The following is a 19,596-nucleotide window of genomic DNA, read 5'->3' as shown; positions in this document are numbered from 1 at the left end:
GCAAACGGCTTCAAAATAGTCTTTTGCTTTAGCATGTGACACATTGAAACCATAGTCATCACGTTCACCATAATCACACCGTTAACGCCTGTTTTCGTTCCTTCTTATGGTGTGCATAAAAATACCGCTCCTTTGCCGCATTCCGCTAAGAAAATGCGTTGACAGACGATGGGCTGCAGGCTCCGCTGCACGCAGCCACACTTCCGGAATGCATCCTTCAGCACTATTCGATATTTATTACTGCTCGATACATCGAATAGGCTCATGATGAGTCAATGAGGCAAGTCCTCGCTACGAAAGTCCTTCCCCAGCACTAAATCCAGCTCGGTGAGATCGTTCGTGGTCAGTTTTTTTTTGCCACCATTACACATATGCAGTCCAAACTATTCGCGCTCCGTAAAATGTTTTAGCAACACATTGATACCGTGGCACACGTTTGCCCGCGGCCTCGGAGAGCGCAATGTTCTCGATGTGACATGAAGTCTTTGTACAGGAATCACTTGAGCTAGGTTTGAGGCCGCGCCCATTTCAGACAGCAACAGATGTTTGGTTTGGGCTAGTTGGTAGCAATTTTTTGAAAACATAGCGCAAATAAAGACGAAGACGACACAGATGTAGGCAGGACAGGCGCTAACCCTGAGCTGACTTGTGGGTGAAGCTATGAGGTGATCACAGGATCACCCGTGGCAGGAGAGGATTGGAAAGAGCCAAATGTAGGAGAAATGTGATGCAACAGATGTTTGGTTTGGGCTAGTTGGCTGCAATTTCTTGAAACCATAGCGCAAAGACGACACAGACTTAGCCAGAATGGGCGCTAAACCTGGACTGACTTGTGGTAAAGCAATGAGGTTAACACAGGTGATAACACCAAACTCAGGTCGTTCCCTTCTTCCCCTCAGTTCTTTCAGGTGAAATTCGATTTGGCGGGGGACGAGTTGCAGACACGACGGTAATAGACGATGACATGAGGAGAACGGATAAACAGAACGTTATATAAATCACGAACATATATACAGGAGCACAGCAAGCTATTTTATTCCCAGCTACCAAAACAGGTCTAATACTAGCGCAGCTGCTCGCACTTCACTACTTCTCCAAAAACCGAGGCGTGCCTACTCCCTTTAACGAAGCCTGACCTAGAACAGTCTTTAGCAACTCATGACGTTCTTAAATATCTGCGAGCGAGATTTCCAGAAGTTAGCTTAGCACTGAGAGAGAGAGAGAGAGAGAGAGAGAGAGAGAGAGAGAGAGAGAGAGAGAGAGAGAGAGAGAGAGAGAGAGAGAGCAGTCTCCGCCGCTCGCTCGAGGTCCACCCCTCTCATTCGGTTTACTGAAATTTCGCGCGCCACCTCGTTGAATTCGCAAGACGAGGGGAGGGCCGAGACTAACTTTCTGTTCTTTCCAGCTCGTCGATGGTGGACGTGGTGAAAATGCCTTGCACTAAACAAACCGGCCGTATACGCGCCGCTTTTGGTCGGAAACACCCACACGACAGCTGTACATTGCAGACACACCAGTCTGTAAGTACGCCAGGTAAAGGACATTCGAGTCATGAAGCGATGTTAACAAATGAAGAATAAAACCGAGCAAACTGCCATTTATATGATGAGCTTGATGAGCAAGTAATCAAGTAGAGCTTGAAAGTCGTGGATTATAAACGTGTTTGGTACAAAAAACAATGGTTATCTGAGTGTGAAAAGGGCGGTTTTTCGCGTGACAGAAGTTACAAGCAAAGTTTTGTGGTCACTTTAGCTTAAAGGCGGAGCGCCTTTAAGGCTATGACTGCCCCCTTGCGGACCCTTGTCCGCATGCACGCTATTTGCTACTTGCTTAATCACTCATCACCTAATTTGTACCCCTCTTATGTCACGCGTATTCAAAGCATACAGTCGTGGCAGTACAGCCGCCATAGATACAAACCCCCCCTTTTATCAAGCCACGTACAAACACCAGCGCTATACCCGCACAAGGATTCGTATGCCGACAGAAGTCTCATTTTCGCCCTCACTTCAAGTTCTCTGATGGTTGGAAACACCGGAACCGGATGTCAGTTCAATTGCCACCACTTCTGGTCCTGGCGTTTCCACCAATAAGATGAAGGCGAAAACCAACCTTTATAGATAGGCGAAAATGAAGACAACGACACTTCTGAAGACGACGCAAACTATGAATACGGGTCTAGTTCCGCCAGCTGACAAAACATATATGTCACCGTTTTAGCTACTTCTAATTGCTATCACAATGACACAGGGCTCACTGTGCTTACCGCTTTTCGGAGCCCTGTTTCCACTTGCTAATAGGCTGCGGAGGCAAGTGCTCAATTTCGAAGCACTATGTATATATTCAGTCCTCAGATGATTTGCTTGAGCTACATGGGAACCGAGAAGTGTTTATAGCAATTGGAGGTTGCATTTACGGAAGCTGTAGAATGAGTGTGTTTTTCTTGTCATCCTTCGTATTTAACTCCCTCTGCCCCCTCCCCCACTACCACCACCACTGCATTTTCATTGCTTCCCGCATCGCGGTACGAGAATGTGTCACTCGGCAGCTGCTCCACAGAAGGCGCGTACACGCACTTGTTACAGCATCTGCGGGAGTTTAGTTCTGAACCTGAGCGGGAAAAAACGGCCAACAGCAACGTTTTTTTCCCCCTAAACTAAAACACATGTGCTTGAAAACTGCCTGTGCAGTTCATCCAAGTGCGACGACCCCTTGATGCGCAGCCACTGGCACTGTAAAGACTGCGTGCTAGACGTGCACTGGAAGCGTGAACGTGGATTACGTTCGATACGTTCTGTTCAGCCGACTCTCGATAAAACCGGGCTTCTGTCTGAAGCATTGAGGGCATCGTACTTTGGCTCTGACTAATAACAAGCCCATGTGCGAAAACACCAAGAACCATGTCGGAGAAGGAGCTACTGACGAAAAAGTGGGAGCACCAGCACCATCGCGAAGGTCACGCATCCAGGGAGGCCGCTCGTGCAGTTCACGCAGCTCCACGCGCTTCAGAACCAGAGGCAGCCTCGTTCGTTCGCCGCAGTCTTCAAGCCGTTCTCTTTCGTGCCCTGCTTCATCCGAATATGGTAAGTCCGTCTCGAAGACGAGCTGTTCCTCAGAATCCTTACGTGTTCGCCTCGAACGGGGCGTCCAGCAGAACTGGCCGTGGCAGGCTTAACCCCAGTGCATAGTTTGAAACCTGGCTGAAAAGCGATGCCTTGAAAATTAGAAGGTTGTCTCCTCTCTGCAAACACGATTAAATGTAATGAGGGGTGATATCATAATGAGTTCATTGCGGAATATACGGTCACAGCCGCATGACTTCGTGGGCCTACTTGATGCCGAGCATGGGTTCCTCATTTTAAGGCTGGTTTTCGACCATTCGTGCTACCTGTTATAGACACAGCGAAGATTAAACATTGCGTGCGACACCTGCGTACGCTGTGCGTTTTTGAGATGGTGTCGGCTGGTTCAAAGCTTTGCGCTTTCATTTTTTAACACTAGACCACTGCTTTTGCTGCTCCCATGCACTGCTGGGCTCTTGACAGCCCTCCTGAAGCAGCGAGGCACTTAAAGAGTGAGGAGAAAGTTTCTGACCCTTAGATTTTGACGCACCAAAGATGCACCACATATCTTCCATACTGAGGCGAAAGTATTCATTGATAACAAAAAGTCAATCACCAGTGCGCCGCTGGCACGCAATATGGACTTAATTGAGAAAAATCATGCCCGGCGATGCTTATTCAGCTGGAGGCAAGGGTAGAGTTTGCGACAACGTCATCTTGCTTCCGGCTTTGCGCCGACGGCGGGATCTGAAATGTAGTTGACCACAAGCTTTGTGCAAGACGACCCCTAGACTCATATGAAAACAGGACGAAATCAGTTAGGAACGGACGAAGTCTGTGTACTGTGCGCTGTCAGTGAATATTAAAGAAGCCAAGGTGATCTAAATAATCCTTCTTCATAACCTGAGTTGATTTAGGACTTCCAACACCCTAAAACAAAACCAAACCATGTCAGGACAAATAGCACTGGACGCTTAACAGCGGTGATTCCTGTAACTTTCGATGGTTGCCTTAATGACCAAGGATCCTTGCTTCGATGCCAGATGGCCTTGTGGAGGGACTCGAAGGCAGCGTCGGCCACCGGCGATGGAAGCCAGCCTCCCCCGTCGGCCGCAGAGGACCTGCTCAAGAAGCCGAAGCCGCCCAGCGAGGAGAAGAGTGGGTCGAGGAGACGCTCGCCAAGCCGCTTGCGCCGTCATCGCCGCCACCACCAACACGACGAGCAGAAGCACCAGCAGCTGGATCAGGACATCGGCATCGTGGATGTGGCGTCCACCCCTGCCACCGCACCCACACAGGTAAGTATACGCGTGTAAATAATACTCACCCAGCCTTTTTGTGGATTGGCCGTGATGTTTCGCACGTGGACCTTCGGGGAACTTGCTCATCTAAAAAAGTTCTGCTCTTCGACGGCGCTATCTCTAAGCCGCCAAAGAAATTTGATAGGTTTAAACATTATCAGAGATGCGAGCCTGGTTGGTGCCACTTGTCAGAATACGGGTTCGCCAAAAGTGGCCCTGTCCAGTCTAAGTGTTTCATGCAAGGCTTACTGCGCGATGATTCAGCTGTGATGAAAATGATATATTACATCCTTTGTTAGACTGAGGAGCCCAAGCGGTATCTCTCTGGCTCGTGGTGTCCCATGGTGTGTTGTTCATTGCGCATCGACAGCTCAAAACTTTGGCCTCACCCATTCATGAAAGACTTCGACGAGCCTACATGAGCCCAACTAGATTGCTTAGCTTTAGCTCTCAGTTCCTGTTCACGGGATCGTCTTGCTTATACTTCTCATGCATCCGATTGGCCACATCATCCCCTCACGTGATCGATTTTCACACACACACACACACACACACACACACACACACACACACACACACACACACACACACACACACACACACACACACACACACACACACACACACACACACACACACACACACACACACACACACACACACACACACACACACACACACACACACACACACACACACACACACACACACACACACACACACACACACACACACACACACGCACACGCACACGCACACGCACACGCACACGCACACACACACGCACGCACGCACATTTCTAGTTTAGTGATATATGGCATAAGAGGTATGAAAACTGAGGTAATTTTGCCTGCACGCTTATGTTGGCTAATCGTGGTAGCAGGAGCTGGACCTCCGGCAGTAAGGAATGGATTTACGAGAGTTTCGTGAGCCTTTAAATCGTGACCTATAAAACGAGGCCGTTTAGCCGAGTTAGAACGTTGCCATCTTAGGTTGCGAGGACTAATGCAACCTGATGACGTCCTTGCCACCTTACTGACTGCAGGTGTCCAAGGACCTGCCCCTTCTGTTACCGTCGGAGGAGGGTGTGCCGGCTGTGGCGCAGCCCGCGCCGTTGGTGTCATCTGCCGAGCCGTTGCCAGCGTGCGGCCGCCTTCTGGGGGTCCTGCGGAGGCCCGGCTGCGTGGTAGCCTTCTTCTGCAGCTGTGCCTTCCTGCAGGGCCTCATCACCAACGGATGCATCAACTCGAATCTGGCTACTCTCGAGAAGCGCTATCAACTGCGCAGCGTGGAGGCCGGGCTTATCGGCAGCGTCTACAGCGTCGCCTCACTCATGGTACGCAGGCTCAGAGTGCTGCTTAATTCTCAGACAGATTTGTAGATTTGCTAAATTAGCGCACGGAATACGTCATTTTCTTCCAACACGGCGACGTCACTCTGTGATGCGGGGACAGTGGTCCGCTGCCGAAAGCGGTGCTGTATAATTTATATGCAGTTCTGTGGAAGGGTGTGGGCAACCGCGACATCAGGATCGTGCGTGGAGGCGGTATAGCGAGGGGTGATGTGCCGGGCTGTGATGACTAACATAACCCGCGTCACTGCATTGCATAAGGTGGAGTGAACTGATGCAACATGAAAACTGACCAGAATGCTGGGCGTGAAAAGCATTGTGCTACGCAAAGCATACTTTTCTTGTGCACTGACCAAACGCGTAAGGAGCTCCTTCATGCCCATTGTGCTTGATTCGATCAAACGTTTCGGAAACGAGCTCCCACATTGCTCCGGAGCGCCTGTCACCACGTTTCGAGAATAAGGATGATAAGTTCTTAATGCAGGTTGTCTGAGCTAAGATGGGCAAAGATTAAAAAATAAAGGATAATAACTTAAGCCTTCTTTGAAATCATGAGTGTTGTTAGGAGCCATGTAAAAGTTCCCTCTGGTATTTTGTGCGTTCCGCCCACTTCAATAATTAGTCGGCATGAACTAATGAACTTTCTTAAGCTCTAAACGCTCAGGCTTGAACAGGAAAGTTGTAGACTCGAGTGCCACGAAAATAGTGGATCCTACCCGTTTTCGACAAGGTTGCCTTGGCGAAGCACTTTTATTCGGCAAAAAATCGGCTCCATGCTCCTGTTTGTGCCGCGATTATAGCGCTCTCACCCGCGGCTTGTTAAAATGCGGCCGAACAGACCGATCCCACTGACCGGTTTCACGACGCCACCGCTGCCACGGTGCATGCTGGTACACGTAGTCAACCGAACGCTCCAGACGCCCGGAATGTCTGCGCGCCTTGGGACCGAACGATTTTTAGCTTGTGTGTATGCCAGAGTACATTGGAAAAAAATTAGATGGGGTTTAGCTTTAGTTAAACCTGGTAGGTCGCGTAAGCAAAGCCGGCGTAGCTTCTCTTTCTATTCTTTCTTCTTCTTCTTCTTATGCGACGCGGCGGGGCTACCGACCGGGTTTACCCGATGGCTTGAAGAGGGGCCCCACCTGCGGTCGCTCTAAAGGTCAAACGTGGCTACCGGCCGGGTTTACGCGACGGGCTGAAACCTGGCGTAGTATTGCTTACGCTATAAAATTCACCTGTTTCGTTCCTGGGCGCTATAACAGCGTATGGGACAAATGACTCTAGCTTTACGCATTTAAACGATATCTTATACAGCTCGTTCGGCCGAAAAGCCATCGGCATTGTTGTAGGAGTAATAGTTAACGGCACCGCGTGTAGGAAATAACGGGGGTTGCGTAAAAAATCGTATCATTGTAATTTGTTTTTCTACTGATTGATAATTGATTGGTGTGGGATAAGTGAAGACAAACTGATGAAATCAATGTGATTAATCGATGAAACAAGGGAATTAAAACAATTGGAAAGGTGTCAACAGTGTCAGAAAACATACTTGGAAAACGTAGTGCAATTTACCAATAATTAATTGAGATAAATGAAAAAAAAATGAAAACTTGTGTTTCATATTTTCTGAATGAAAAGTTACTCCTTGGTGGTGCTGTTTATGAAAATTTAGAATGTGGAATTAAATTGAAAAAAGAAATTCGCAAGAGAGGGTCTCAAAGGTGTCAAAATTCTCAAAATGAGAAGCCAATGCTTGACCATGCTAATTAAAAAAATTAGTGTGTAATTGATCAAATAATTTTAAACAACTAAAAAAATAAAATAATTGAAAAAAAAATTGAGCTTCAAAGGTGCTAAAAGGCTCAGACTGAAAAGCCAGTGCTTGATGATTCTAAGGAAGTTAGAGCGGAATTGATCAATTGTAATTGAAATAATTGAAAAATGAAGAATTAAAGAAAGGGGTTGAAATGTGTCAGAATTCTCGGAATGAAAAGCTAGGGCGTGGTGATGCTAATTAAGGAAATTTAAAGCAATATTCATGCTTTCGCTTTCACAACATGTAAGCAGTCTTGAGTGCCATTTATGTTGCTGTACACGGGTTTCGCGTTTTTGAAACCCTGCGCTTTTGCCAGCCTCAAGGGATTTGCTAACTGACCACCGGGTGTCTTGGGTAAAGCATACTATTTACCGTATAGTGCGTTTCAACAATGTCCTCCGGCTTTGTTCTCGTGTCATTCCAACGCCTTCGATTCCTTTAGGTCGACATAGCATTAATGATGTGCAAGAGTATAAAGCAGGCTATGGTGACCCACGAATGCGTATCATCTTCTGCCTTCCGAAGCACTACTGGCGTGTTGGTGCAGGTCCTTCTGCCGGTGACGTACTTCGGCAAGGACAGGAACAAGCCTCTGATGATGGCGTTCGGCACGTGCCTCATGGGTGTCGGCTCACTGACGATGGCGCTGCCGTACTTCGTGGGGCCGCAATACTCATTCAGCCAGCCCAGGCCCGACACCTGCGATTTGACTTCCGCAGTTGGCAATCAGAGCGCTCTGGCGTGCGAACCCGGTGCCGGAGACCTTCGTAACTACAAGTGGTTCTTCTGGGTGGGCAACCTCATCAATGGCATCGGCACGTCGCCATATTTCACGCTGGGCATAGCCTACCTGGACGAGAACTTTGTCAGGGCCGTGTCCTCCAAGTACATAGGTAGGTGCTGGGAAGCATTCACTTGGTGCAGTACCCCAAAGGTGCGCGTGCACAAGTTGGGGTAGTTGAAGCTGGCTTAATTGCAGCGAAGGTACACTGATTGTTGATAGCGTTCATACGGACGTCAAGGCCGCGTTTCTTTTCTGAGTCGTCGAGTGATTCCTTAGAACAAGCAGGTTAAACGTTGCCAAATACCAATAAAAATGCAGCATTGAACTTATGTGCTTTAAAAAAAGTAAATAAGAAAATTGCAGTACGCTTGCTATATAGATGCTCCCTTCATTGTAATTTGAATAGCGGATACAATGATGCTTGCAATAAAATATACCGAACACGATCTGAGTGATAGAAAAGCTTGACACTGTCAAACCAAACCGGGTACTGCCCATTATATTTTGTACCTTTCGCAAACCTCCGACAGGCGTCATCCCCTTTGAACACCTTCATATTTCTAGATGATGTGATTAGGAGGTGGTTTCTCAGAATGTACCATAAGGTGTTCACAAATCTCTCACGGCGAACGCATTCTCGTTTTATCTTCACCTTCAAACAACGTCGTCTAAAATCATCGTTGTCGAGCTGACCGAAATGTTGGTATTCGTGAATTCATGTCTGTTCACCAAGTGCCTGCACCACGATTAACGCGTTCTCGTTTCAGCTGCTTTTCAAGCAAGTGCCGTCGTTGGGCCAGCCACCGGTTTCGTCGTCAACGGACACTTCTTAAAATACTACGTCGACCAAGGCGTCAATCCTACACTGTGAGCAAATATTTGACGAATGGGACCGTCATCGCAGAGAGCCGCATCGTGGACTATTCACTCTCTTATTTTTGATATACGCAGGCTGGGTCTGACGCGTGACAGTACCGCATGGGTTGGAGCCTGGTGGCTGTGCTTCCTCTACGCCGGGCTCCTGTGTTTTGCCGTCGCCTTGCCTGTTAGCTTTTTGCCAGCGGAACTGCCAGGTGAGGATACAGATGCATCAGGTAAACCAGAGACAGAATAATGAGACGGGTGCTGCAAAGTGTAGCCGGACGATTTGGTTTGGCCTTGTCGTTACTTTGGGATTCAACTGCCAAAAGATTCTTGTGACGTCATAGACGCGCTTAGGTCATGTGAGGTATACAAAAACTATACACTACTTATCGCTGTTTTGTTCAATTTATTTTGCACGAATGCTTACGCAAGCATGCCTGAAATTAAAAACCCCCCAAAATTAAAAAGTAAAAATTAAATCTCGTTTTTTTTTTTTTATCACTCACGTGGCCAAATCGCTTGTACTACGTCACAGCCTTTGCACAGCGGCTGAAACTAAGAGGTACGGCATGAGAAATACTTCAATTATAAATTACATAGCTTGCATTGCTGAACTTCGCTTGTTGATTCGTGCACACTATCTTCCTGCGCACTATTCCAAAGAAAAAAAAATGTGTAAAAATTTTGATGCCTCTACTCTTTTAAGGCATATTTACGGCCTGTAAAATAAATGGCCCCGAAGCACTCAACTTCTATAAAGAATACATATCGCTGGATACTCTAAACCTTGAATGCCTAAATGTCTCGTTCAGCCTTTCAGTTGAAGTGCGCTTTGATACAAAAATCTATATATATCCGCAGACCGAGCGATCGTCATGGCGGAAAAGAAGCTTGAAGAACAAGCGAAACCTTCATCCCCGCACGAAGAAAACTTGCAGACGACAGTGATGTCCCTCCTCGGCATAAAGCCGTTCGTGCTGGTTTGTTTCGCTGGATCTGCAGAGCGTAAGTGGAACGTAACTTTCGGAAGGCTATGAAAGTTCATTTTGAGCACTGGTTTTTCTGCTTTTTTTCTTTTGGCGAATGCCAAGGGCATTATAAACAAACACGTAATACCCTTAATCCAGCAACAGAGTCCACATTCCGGGTTTGCGTCTTCAGAAGTGTCGTTATCTCCCTGACCTCGAGTCGTCTGGTTGGTGGAAACGCCGGAACCGGAAGTGGTAGTCACATCCGGTTCCGGTGTTTTCACCAATCAGAGGACTAGAGGCCAAGGACATAACGACACTTCTGAAAACAAACCCGGAATACGGATCCTGGTTTGACACAGTTCACATTAACTCCTTAGGAAGGTCTGGTCTACTAGCTGGGCTTAGATGTGTAGACATAATACAACGATCAATATACTCTAATAGGGAACAGATGTTCGCTTACGAGGTATCGGGGGCAACATTTTATTAAGACGCGAGACAATAGGGCAACGTTCTTCTCCTATGCGAGTGTTTGATTTTCCAGAAAATATGGCTCCCGTTGCCCGTCATCCGCCCCGCTAATTTTGTTCTATATCACATTTAAAGAATAAAATGTTAACAGGATATTAAGAAAATTTTTTGATATTTCAACTCAAAAGCTGCTTGCCGTAGAGTAAAAACTATGATCCCGAGGCGACGGCTTCCATATTTGTCAGGCTCGCTCTCCAGCGTATGAGCACAGCACACTTTCCAAGGTCATCGCCTCGTGTCATATACTCGAGCTCATGGCTTCCAATAGTCAACTGTGAACAACCTGGGATGTGAAGCATGAAAAATAATTATGCATAGGCTGAAAGAAAAAAAAATCGAAATAAAATTCATAGACAATCATACGAATTGTAATGCAAGAAATTTGCTTTAACAGTACTGGTTGTGTGCGTTTCGCTTTTACACTGATTCCCACTGCGTCTGTTATTTTTGCCTTTTCCTTTCGGTGGATGGGGTCTTAGACAGTGGAGGTAGAAGGAGACTGGTAGGGAGATGCCTTTTTACCGATGGGTGCTTCCTCCGAAGGGTGCTGTTGAAGAATGGACTGTGCGCAAAAACACACCACTGGCGTTTTCGCCTAAGGAGGACGTAGTCCTGTTCGGCGGAAAGCCCAGTGTAAGCGTGGCTGACAAATCTTGACTGGCCGTGAAGGGTCGTGACGTGGCTATGACTTTACACGTTGTGACGTTGTTTCAAATGGAGAGAGGCGGGGAGGCCTCCTTCCCCCTTCAAGAAAAAAAAAAATTAACCGTGCAGGGCTCGCAAACCTCGTGTCGCGAACTCGGAACGTTAACTCTACGCTACCAAGGGAGGTTAATTTGGGCCTTGTAGTAGGCTTTGTATGAGGCCTTCGCCTCACTTAGTGTGTGCGTTGCAGTAAAGCAACGGCCATGTTTATCAGCTTCGATAATTATCGGTTCCAATAAATGTCACTCTCTATTAGAGTCGCTTATAAAGATTAGCTTGTGTCCTCCCAAGTTTTTGTGCGATTTTCTTACATTGATATAAATTAAAAGTAGCAGAAATATTGCATTACAAATATCTGTTTGTAGGCATTGTGGAAAACAATTACTACGTTTGTGCGGGCTTGTTCACGCCACGACAATTATTGTAAAAATTACCTGAGGGGTGAAGTAAGTAGAAAGGAACGCAAAACACGTAATTCAAGTATAGTTTATATGCTTACTACGTGAGTGTTTTCAGCTCTGTATAACGTAAATTGCCTTTTTTTTTGTTTTTTTTTTTGTGCCGCCAAAGAGTGCACGCCTAACAGTTGAGGTTTTTTAATTGCACATGTAGCTTTTGATGTAAGTGATATTTATTTGCTTAGGAATCTGTTGGTCGTCAGCTTGGCATTGCTTTTCCCGCAGTGATGGTCGCAAGTGGTCTGTCTTCTTTCCTGGTGAAGATGCTGCAGGCGCAGTTTAGCATGACAGCCTCGGCAGCGTCAGTGATTATGGGTAAGTGCATATGCTGCTTCTACAAGGCTGCTCAGCTGCACTTACGCTAAGTCTAGCGTTTTGGTAGTCATTCTTCGCAAGTGGCAATCAACGTTTCTCCAACTTTGTCCGCCGATCTATTTACATCCCTTGCATACTCTGTTGCTAGCGCCAATGGCGCCTCTCTTGAGAAACACTGAATTAGTGCTCATCATGACGCTAAATCAAGATGTGATCACAAATATCAAATATTTCCTCACGTTGTTGTGGGATGTATGTATACCGCCACTCTAGGACATATATATTTCAAACAATTTTTTGACAAAACTTTCGAAGTGGCTAGCTACCAATTGGAATATCTCGATCTCAGTAAACGCCGAATTCACAAAGATGCTGCAGGCGCAGTTTATCATGAGAGCGTCGGCAGCATCAATGATCATGGGTACATGCATATGCTACTTCCACAAAGGCCTTAGCACTTATTCACGGCAGTATCCTCGTCGCTTGATTGGGGCTGGTCAGCTGATGAGACGACTGCTGCGAAACAGTCCCTCGTGTGAGGGAGGACAATTATGAGCTGAGCCTATACTGAGCTCGTAATATTTCTATCGCAATGTTTCTGCAAAGGGATATGCAAGACGCTTACGGAAAACTGTCGATCATGAAACGAACTGAATAGTCGCGGACTAAAGGAGCTCAGCAGGAGGGAAGTGGATTGCAGGTAAGTGTGTAGGTCTTGCTTTAGTTCAGCCTGATGTGAATCTTGCCCTATGCTCAAGCCATGAGCCCTCTAACACTGCATGCCACATAAGAGCACTGTGCAATACCCGATGGTTGCAGGCTCCGTGACCATACCGACGGCCATGGTGGGCGTCATGCTGGGTGGCGTGGTCGTCTCTCGCTACGACCTGGACGCCAGGGGCATCGTGCGCTTGTGCGCTCTCGTGCTGCTCGCGCCCATCACGCTGGTCACGGTGCTGCTTTTCCATTGCGGCAACATACCCTACCGGAACGTCCAGTACGACACAAGCCTGTAAGCACCGAGCCGCTCGACAGGGCATCGCATTCTGTACTTGATTACTTCGATGTCTAGCTGCTCCTGTCAGCCTTGAACGCTTTCGGCATACAGTATAAGTGCTGTGTGACATGCTCAGTTTTTTCATGCCACAGCCCTAAAAAAGCTCGCATAGTGCTCGTACACTGACCAGACACCAATTTGAAAATCTTGCAGCAAAGTTTTGGCGTTTTCACAGACACTTCATCTAGCTCAAGAAAGCAGGTTTCAATAGTAGGAAATGACCGACTGGCAAGCACTCTGACCCGTGTTCTACTAAAGGACCTGTGTGCAATCAAACAAGTAGTTACATTATGTCGGGCCTTTTCTTTATTGCCTGCGGTACCACTCGACAAGTTTTATTTTGAATAGGAAGGCTCAAGACCGTTGTGGTGGTAATGGGAATAGGAAGCAGGTCATACGTCGTAGGTGGAGCCAGTGTACGGTCCTTTATTGTAAAATTTTCAAGAAAGCATAAAAGCCTGAAATAAATATGAGAGAAAGCCTTCAACGAAGCAAAGGTTATCGCAAACAAAACCAATTAACTGTTTATTCTTCTACAGCTGGGAAAATCAGAAAGGCTTCAGTCGATAGCCATATACACCAGCATGATCAGGCCGCTTTGGCTCCCTTACGCAGCAATATGAGTGAGCAGTGTGTCGGTATTCGTGAGAAATACTTTGCGGTTACAGTGTAGGTGTGCTGAAGGGACTGTATGGTCATATTCTCATGGTTCGAAATGCCGGTCATGCCGTAGTAAATAAGCGAGGTCTGCGCGAAAACTTACACGATGGTGTCGGACAGTCTCCAGAAATTATTTGAGCAAGTGGATGTGCGGAAAAGCAAACGTTTATTTAGCGCGCCATATAATTGTCGCTGTTGCAGCACCACCGTGTCCAGCGTGAACGTGTCGCTGAGCGAGCCGTGCAACAGCCGCTGCGGCTGCACCACGTCGCGCTTCAATCCCATCTGCGGCCGCGACGGGTACACCTACTACTCGCCCTGCTTCGCCGGATGCCTGCGCGAGTACGCCACAGCCGAGAGCAGGGTGAGCGTCCTTTCTCTTATGTGAGGACAAGGACGCACAACGTGTGTAAGAAGTCTGCAGCCCAAGGCGGTTTACGTCTGGGCCAGGCAGTGTGGCTTGTTGTGCATCCTTAGCGTTCCAAATCTCTGGAAGATGAAGAAAAGGAACTTACAAATTCACATTTCCAAAGGTTAGAACTTCTTGGATGATACGAAAACCCTACTACGCGATGTGGAAAAGAAAAAAAAAAACTGTTTGGCTTTAAACCTTAAACAAAACCTGTACGTTTAGGGACGGGTAAGCGACCCAATAATGCGCGCGATCGAGGTGGAAAGATGAGCTCGCGGTGCCTGCAAGAGATTCCAGAAAAAACCTGAGGCCGCAACTGTGTCGCTGACACTTGGTCCAGGTTACATGGCACAGTATTAATGAATGAAATGAAATCGGGTGGTCTTTTACCAAACGTGGGTAGGTTAGATGAGGTTAGGTTAGGTTAGGTTTATGGAGTTTAACCTTCCAATGTGACTCAGGCTATGAGAGACGTCGTATTGGAAGGCTTTGGAAATTTCGACCACCTGGGGTTCTTTAAAGTGCAATGACATCGCGCACCACAACTCGTCAGCTGTATTATGCCGGTTGCTTCATCATTGATAATAGTTATGCATACTCTGTGAGCTCTATTTCATAATCTGTATTCAGTTCCAGCAGAGCACACACGTACAGCTTCTTCACTGCTAGTACACAACCTGCATCTTGCTGAAGAACAATCGATAAAAATAATTCGCACGTTTCTAGAAAAAAAGAAAAGCGCAGATGCTTTTTTACTGGTCAGCTCAGCTGTATTAGTGACGGGTAACCAGTCATTAACGTAACCAGGAAAAGCCAAATTAACAAATTAACACCTATAAAAAATTTCAGATAGAGTTCTGAGTGTCTGCTCAAACGCCAAAAGGACCCCCAACTCTTCTTGAATGAAGTCTATAACACATATTGCGTGTTGCAAGTGAGAATGGGCGCGACTGTATGTGAGATAAGTCTTGACGACGAGTTCGGAGTGACAGCCTACGTGCCGACAGGCGTACTCGCAGTGCCTGTGCGTGAACCACACGGCTTTCGCACCGGTCGGAGGCATTGAGGGAGCAGGAGCGGCGGCCACCAGTGGCTCCCTCACCAGTCCGTTCGGCATCGTGCCGGGCACCATGGTTGAGATCGAGGCGGTGCGGAACAAGTGCCCCAACCCATGCGGCCTCGTCAACGTCTTCATACCCATACTGGCCGCCATCGTGTTCGCCACCTTTTTCCTCAGCACTCCCGCCGTGGCGGCCACTCTCAGGTAACGCTTCTGTTACCTTGCGACAGACAAAAAGAAAAAGCGGGAGGGGGGGGGGGGGGGGAGGGGGAGTGATGGCTGGTCTTGAATAACCGAAGATCTAGACGCCTCATCATGAGCAATCCTGATTCTTAACTGGATGCGCCGCCTTTGTTTGGTGCGTGTCACGTGCAAGGCCCCGTGAGGGCTGTTCAAGTATATGGCTATGACTATATTATGGACATACTTGTTGTTGGCTAGTCGGTTATTCATCATTAACCTTTAAGCAGCTCGAACAACGAGGAGGATTAATGTCTTAACTTCGTGGCTCTCGTTTATTGCGTCGCTTAGTCCTTAAGAAATTTAACTGGTTTCCAGTTAGATTACAGAGTAGCGCCTGTTATGTATCTGAATTCTCCTGTTATGTTATTTGTGCTCTCCCACATACCTGGACGGAGCCGCTTTGATCGTACATGCGAACATGTTTACAATTCCTATTCATTCTCCTGCTACCCACTGTACATTTTCCATGCAAAAATTGGACGGAACAGACTCAATTTTTTTTTCGGCATTGCCTTGCGCCCCATTTCCAAATATACAGTCTGAATTGGTGGCCTGATGCAACCAACCGTATGGATAATTAGCAGTTCTCTAGGTTTGGTATGTATATAAACTAGTCACACGATGCGGTGTGCATCTCAGGAGTTGGTCCTCTTAACGCCCCTCGACCCTACACTGCGCACGGGATGGGTGCGTGCGTGTTTGTGGCCATTCTGTCTAATGTTCATGCTTCGTTATGGTACAATTAACTTGATTTCATTTGATTTGAACTCATACTTTTCCATTCTCTTTCCAGGTGCATTCCTGAGCAACACAAGTCGGTCGGCCTTGGAATTCAATGGACAATCGTACGGGCATTCGGTGAGTGCGAACAAAATACTTGTGCCCGCCCCATAGGCCAACGTCGTATTCTCTAAAGTTTAGAGCCTCGAGGATTCGCTTCTGCATCTCCAGCGTTTCAAATCTCTGGAAGCCCCGTCCAGTGGGTAGGACTTTAAAGAATTCTCAAGGAACCCCATATGGATTCGTCATGTTCGTGGAACCGTCGTGTTCGTTGTACGTGGGCTCTACTGTATAGCGCATACGGAATGTCTGCCTACATGTAAAACATGTGTGTAACATGTTATGTTCCAAACGATGCAAATTTCGACACTACGTTGCGTACTTTTTTATGCACTTCCTAGAAGTACTGGTCACCAAACGAACTGCCACATTTGCATAATAAAATCAAGCTTTCCTATAAGCCGCTCTCCCCCCCTCCCCTCTTCACCCCTATTATCTCGCCTGGTGACAGCAGCATCGCACCATCTTGCACTGCTTAGGCGCTGGAATGCTGAGTCAAATCCCAGTCATGGCAACCGCTTTTCGAGGTGCCCGAGCACTGCATGTGCGATGTCATTGCACGTTAAAGAGCCCCAGGGGATCGAAATTACCGGAGCCCTCCACGACGGCGTTTCTTATAGCCGAAGTCGCTTTGAGACATCAATCCCTGTAACGAAACCAAGCATCTTGTTTACGTCAAAGATCGGCGTTGATAGATACAGTCGCTTTAAAATTTGTGTCAAAAGCAGGGCATAATCGTGCTCAATGCACGGACAATTATCTCCTGAATCGCAGGGCTGATACCGGCGGGCGCGGCGTTCGGGCACACCATCGACGCAAGCTGCGTGCTATGGGAGGAACCATGCGCCTCGTCGCAGGGCGCCTGCGCGATATACGACAACCAGCTGCTCAACCGGAACGTCTACTTCCTCATCCTGGCGCTGAAGACTGCGTCGCTCTGTTGTTTCGGCCTGGCGCTCTTCTTCCTCCGCGAGCCGCGACCGCCGCCCGTATCCGTCGCGGCGCTGCCGGACTGACTATTCACACCAGGACGAGTGCGGTGCCGCATCGAAAAAAAAAAAAAAAATTGTCATTGTATATTTTGTAACTTTTGTTCGTGCTCAAATATTCGGCACGCTCGGAAGGAACAGACCTGTTGTCCCAGACGGCTGCTGATCTGACAAGGGTGGGCCATTAAGCACACGCACACACACAAAAAAAAAAGAAAGAAAGAAAAAAGGAAGCCTATTGATAGTAAGGGGAACCTTTGTTAAGCTTGGTTCTGCATTGTTATGCACGGTTTAAATTAGGGAAATGCTTATGCTGCGTGTTACGAATAGACGCTACCTTAACATAGACTTTTCATTCCGTACTGTTTATAGTTTCATTTAGGCTAGTTTTGGGGGGACACCTAATTAGGTCATTCGGACCCAGCGGGGCGAATTCCGAAGTTTTACCCCGAGTAGTAGAGCTCGCGCTCTAATAGACTTCGTGACGACTTAAGTAGTCTGTACAGTACGGACTACCGCTCCGGGGTAAAGCTCACTTTATCCGGGGGCAGCCTAAGAGAATTGCACTTTCGCCAAATCTAGAGAGAGGTTCAGCAGTTACCCAAACCAAGGACAGCATAGAGTAATAATTTTGTAAGTCGGAAAGCTACTGCCAGTACCTCTGAACATCGAGGCACGAGTGAGCTCGGTGGCGAGACAGCGGCATGCCACCAGACCTGAGACTCGGTGCGTCTAGCTTTCGTTTTTCTTCTGTTTTCTGTGATGCCGTAGTGGCGTGCACGCAGGCAGCAAAAAAAAAAAAAAAAAAAAAAAGTTTGTTAGGTGCAGTGCAGCATATGCGGTTGGGGTGCCCTATATTTTGAGGCGGCAAACGTTGGGGCTGTTTCTAATTGCTGGTATCTCTGGTGCTTTAGGAGATTTCATATCAGCTTTCTTCAGTCTCCTTCCGAGTACTTCAGTGCCTCATCTATAAATTCTTACCCAAAAAACACGAAGAGCGTAATAGTATTTTTGTGGGAAATAACAGCGGAGATTCCCGTTTAGGCTAAAGGAAGGAGCAAGGCGTCCCGTCTAATCTCTCTAAGGGGCACATTGAGAGAAGGCATTTTAATATAGCCTTTAATGGAAACATCGATTCCACATAGCTGTGGAAAATGAAGAAACTCTTAGCAGTTTCTACGGCATTGTGATGTGCATCTCAATAGAAATATATCGTGACGATGAACCTTAGAGCCCCACTGTGGGCTCGTAATGTTCGAGCATATTTACTACGATGCAAACTGAACGCACCATGTGGCTGAAATGCGCAAGAATATTCATATGTGGACGAAGACGCTGCGGGGCTGAGCCCGTATGCCGCCTGTTCGCTAATACAGGGACTTGGGGATGCCCAACGGGCCATGATACGTGATCTCTGAGTCCTGTTCACGAAGGCTGAGGCGTTGGAGCTGGGCTGGCATCGTTGCATGTCGTAGAGTTTAGGTCCGTATACGAAAGAAGCTCTGCAAACATGCAGCATCCGTTGAGCTAACATACGATACCGCCAGCAACGTTAACGTACGTGGTTAGCGTGAGTTTGCGAGTTCGCCCACCTGCTTACTTGAACGCTTTATGTGAACTGGTCAGCGCTTTATCCGAGGACAATTTAAATGCTTTATTGCCACTGGTGCTGGTTCCTACTCAGTTTCCAAATGATCCGGTAAAAGAATCGAGCCGACTATATGAAGAACATATAATTTCAACAGAAATAAAAAAATAAACGCCAGACAAAGCCACGTATTTGTTTTTATTATTCAACGTTGCACGTCTTGCAACCAATACTTGCAGCCAATACTATACCTCACAAAGGTATCGCTATTATATGCGACTGCCGAGTTTTACTTTCGCCTGGGCATCGCCCGGCCGACAAAAGCACGCCGCTTCAAACCACCCTCGTTAGTGACGAAACCCAGCTCTGCTGCTGAGCTCCGCTCCTAATAAGCGATGAACTATGGAACCGAGTATGCCTCGTACGTCACTCAGCTCTAGCGATTAATCGTGGTCCACAGCAGGGTTCCCAAGTGCGACTCAAGAAAGTGTGAGCGAGAATATTTACAACGGTACGAAATGAACGAATCAATGTCTGAAACGCGCGAGCAGGCGGTGCACGAGGGCGCAGCGGGAGGACTGGGACCGCG

At 47.4% G+C, this 19,596-nt stretch overlaps 1 protein-coding gene across 1 annotated transcript; it reads left to right on the top strand.

Moving 5' to 3' along the window:
- Positions 1-2,900: 2,900 nt before the first annotated feature.
- LOC146190643 (solute carrier organic anion transporter family member 4A1-like) lies at positions 2,901-17,446 on the top strand. Its single transcript, XM_084600223.1, has 13 exons — positions 2,901-3,083; positions 4,106-4,360; positions 5,409-5,699; positions 8,078-8,423; positions 9,082-9,181; positions 9,266-9,387; positions 10,040-10,183; positions 12,069-12,158; positions 12,978-13,170; positions 14,077-14,239; positions 15,295-15,551; positions 16,384-16,448; positions 17,205-17,446. Exons 1-13 carry the CDS (start codon positions 2,901-2,903, stop codon positions 17,444-17,446), a joined length of 2,451 nt encoding a protein of 816 aa, XP_084456349.1.
- Positions 17,447-19,596: the final 2,150 nt, after the last annotated feature.

Source organism: Amblyomma maculatum, chromosome 4, assembly GCF_055883805.1.
Source record: "Amblyomma maculatum isolate TAMU_Amacu chromosome 4, ASM5588380v1, whole genome shotgun sequence".
NCBI classification, from domain to species: domain Eukaryota; kingdom Metazoa; phylum Arthropoda; class Arachnida; order Ixodida; family Ixodidae; genus Amblyomma; species Amblyomma maculatum.
This window is presented reverse-complemented; position numbering and strand designations above follow the sequence as displayed.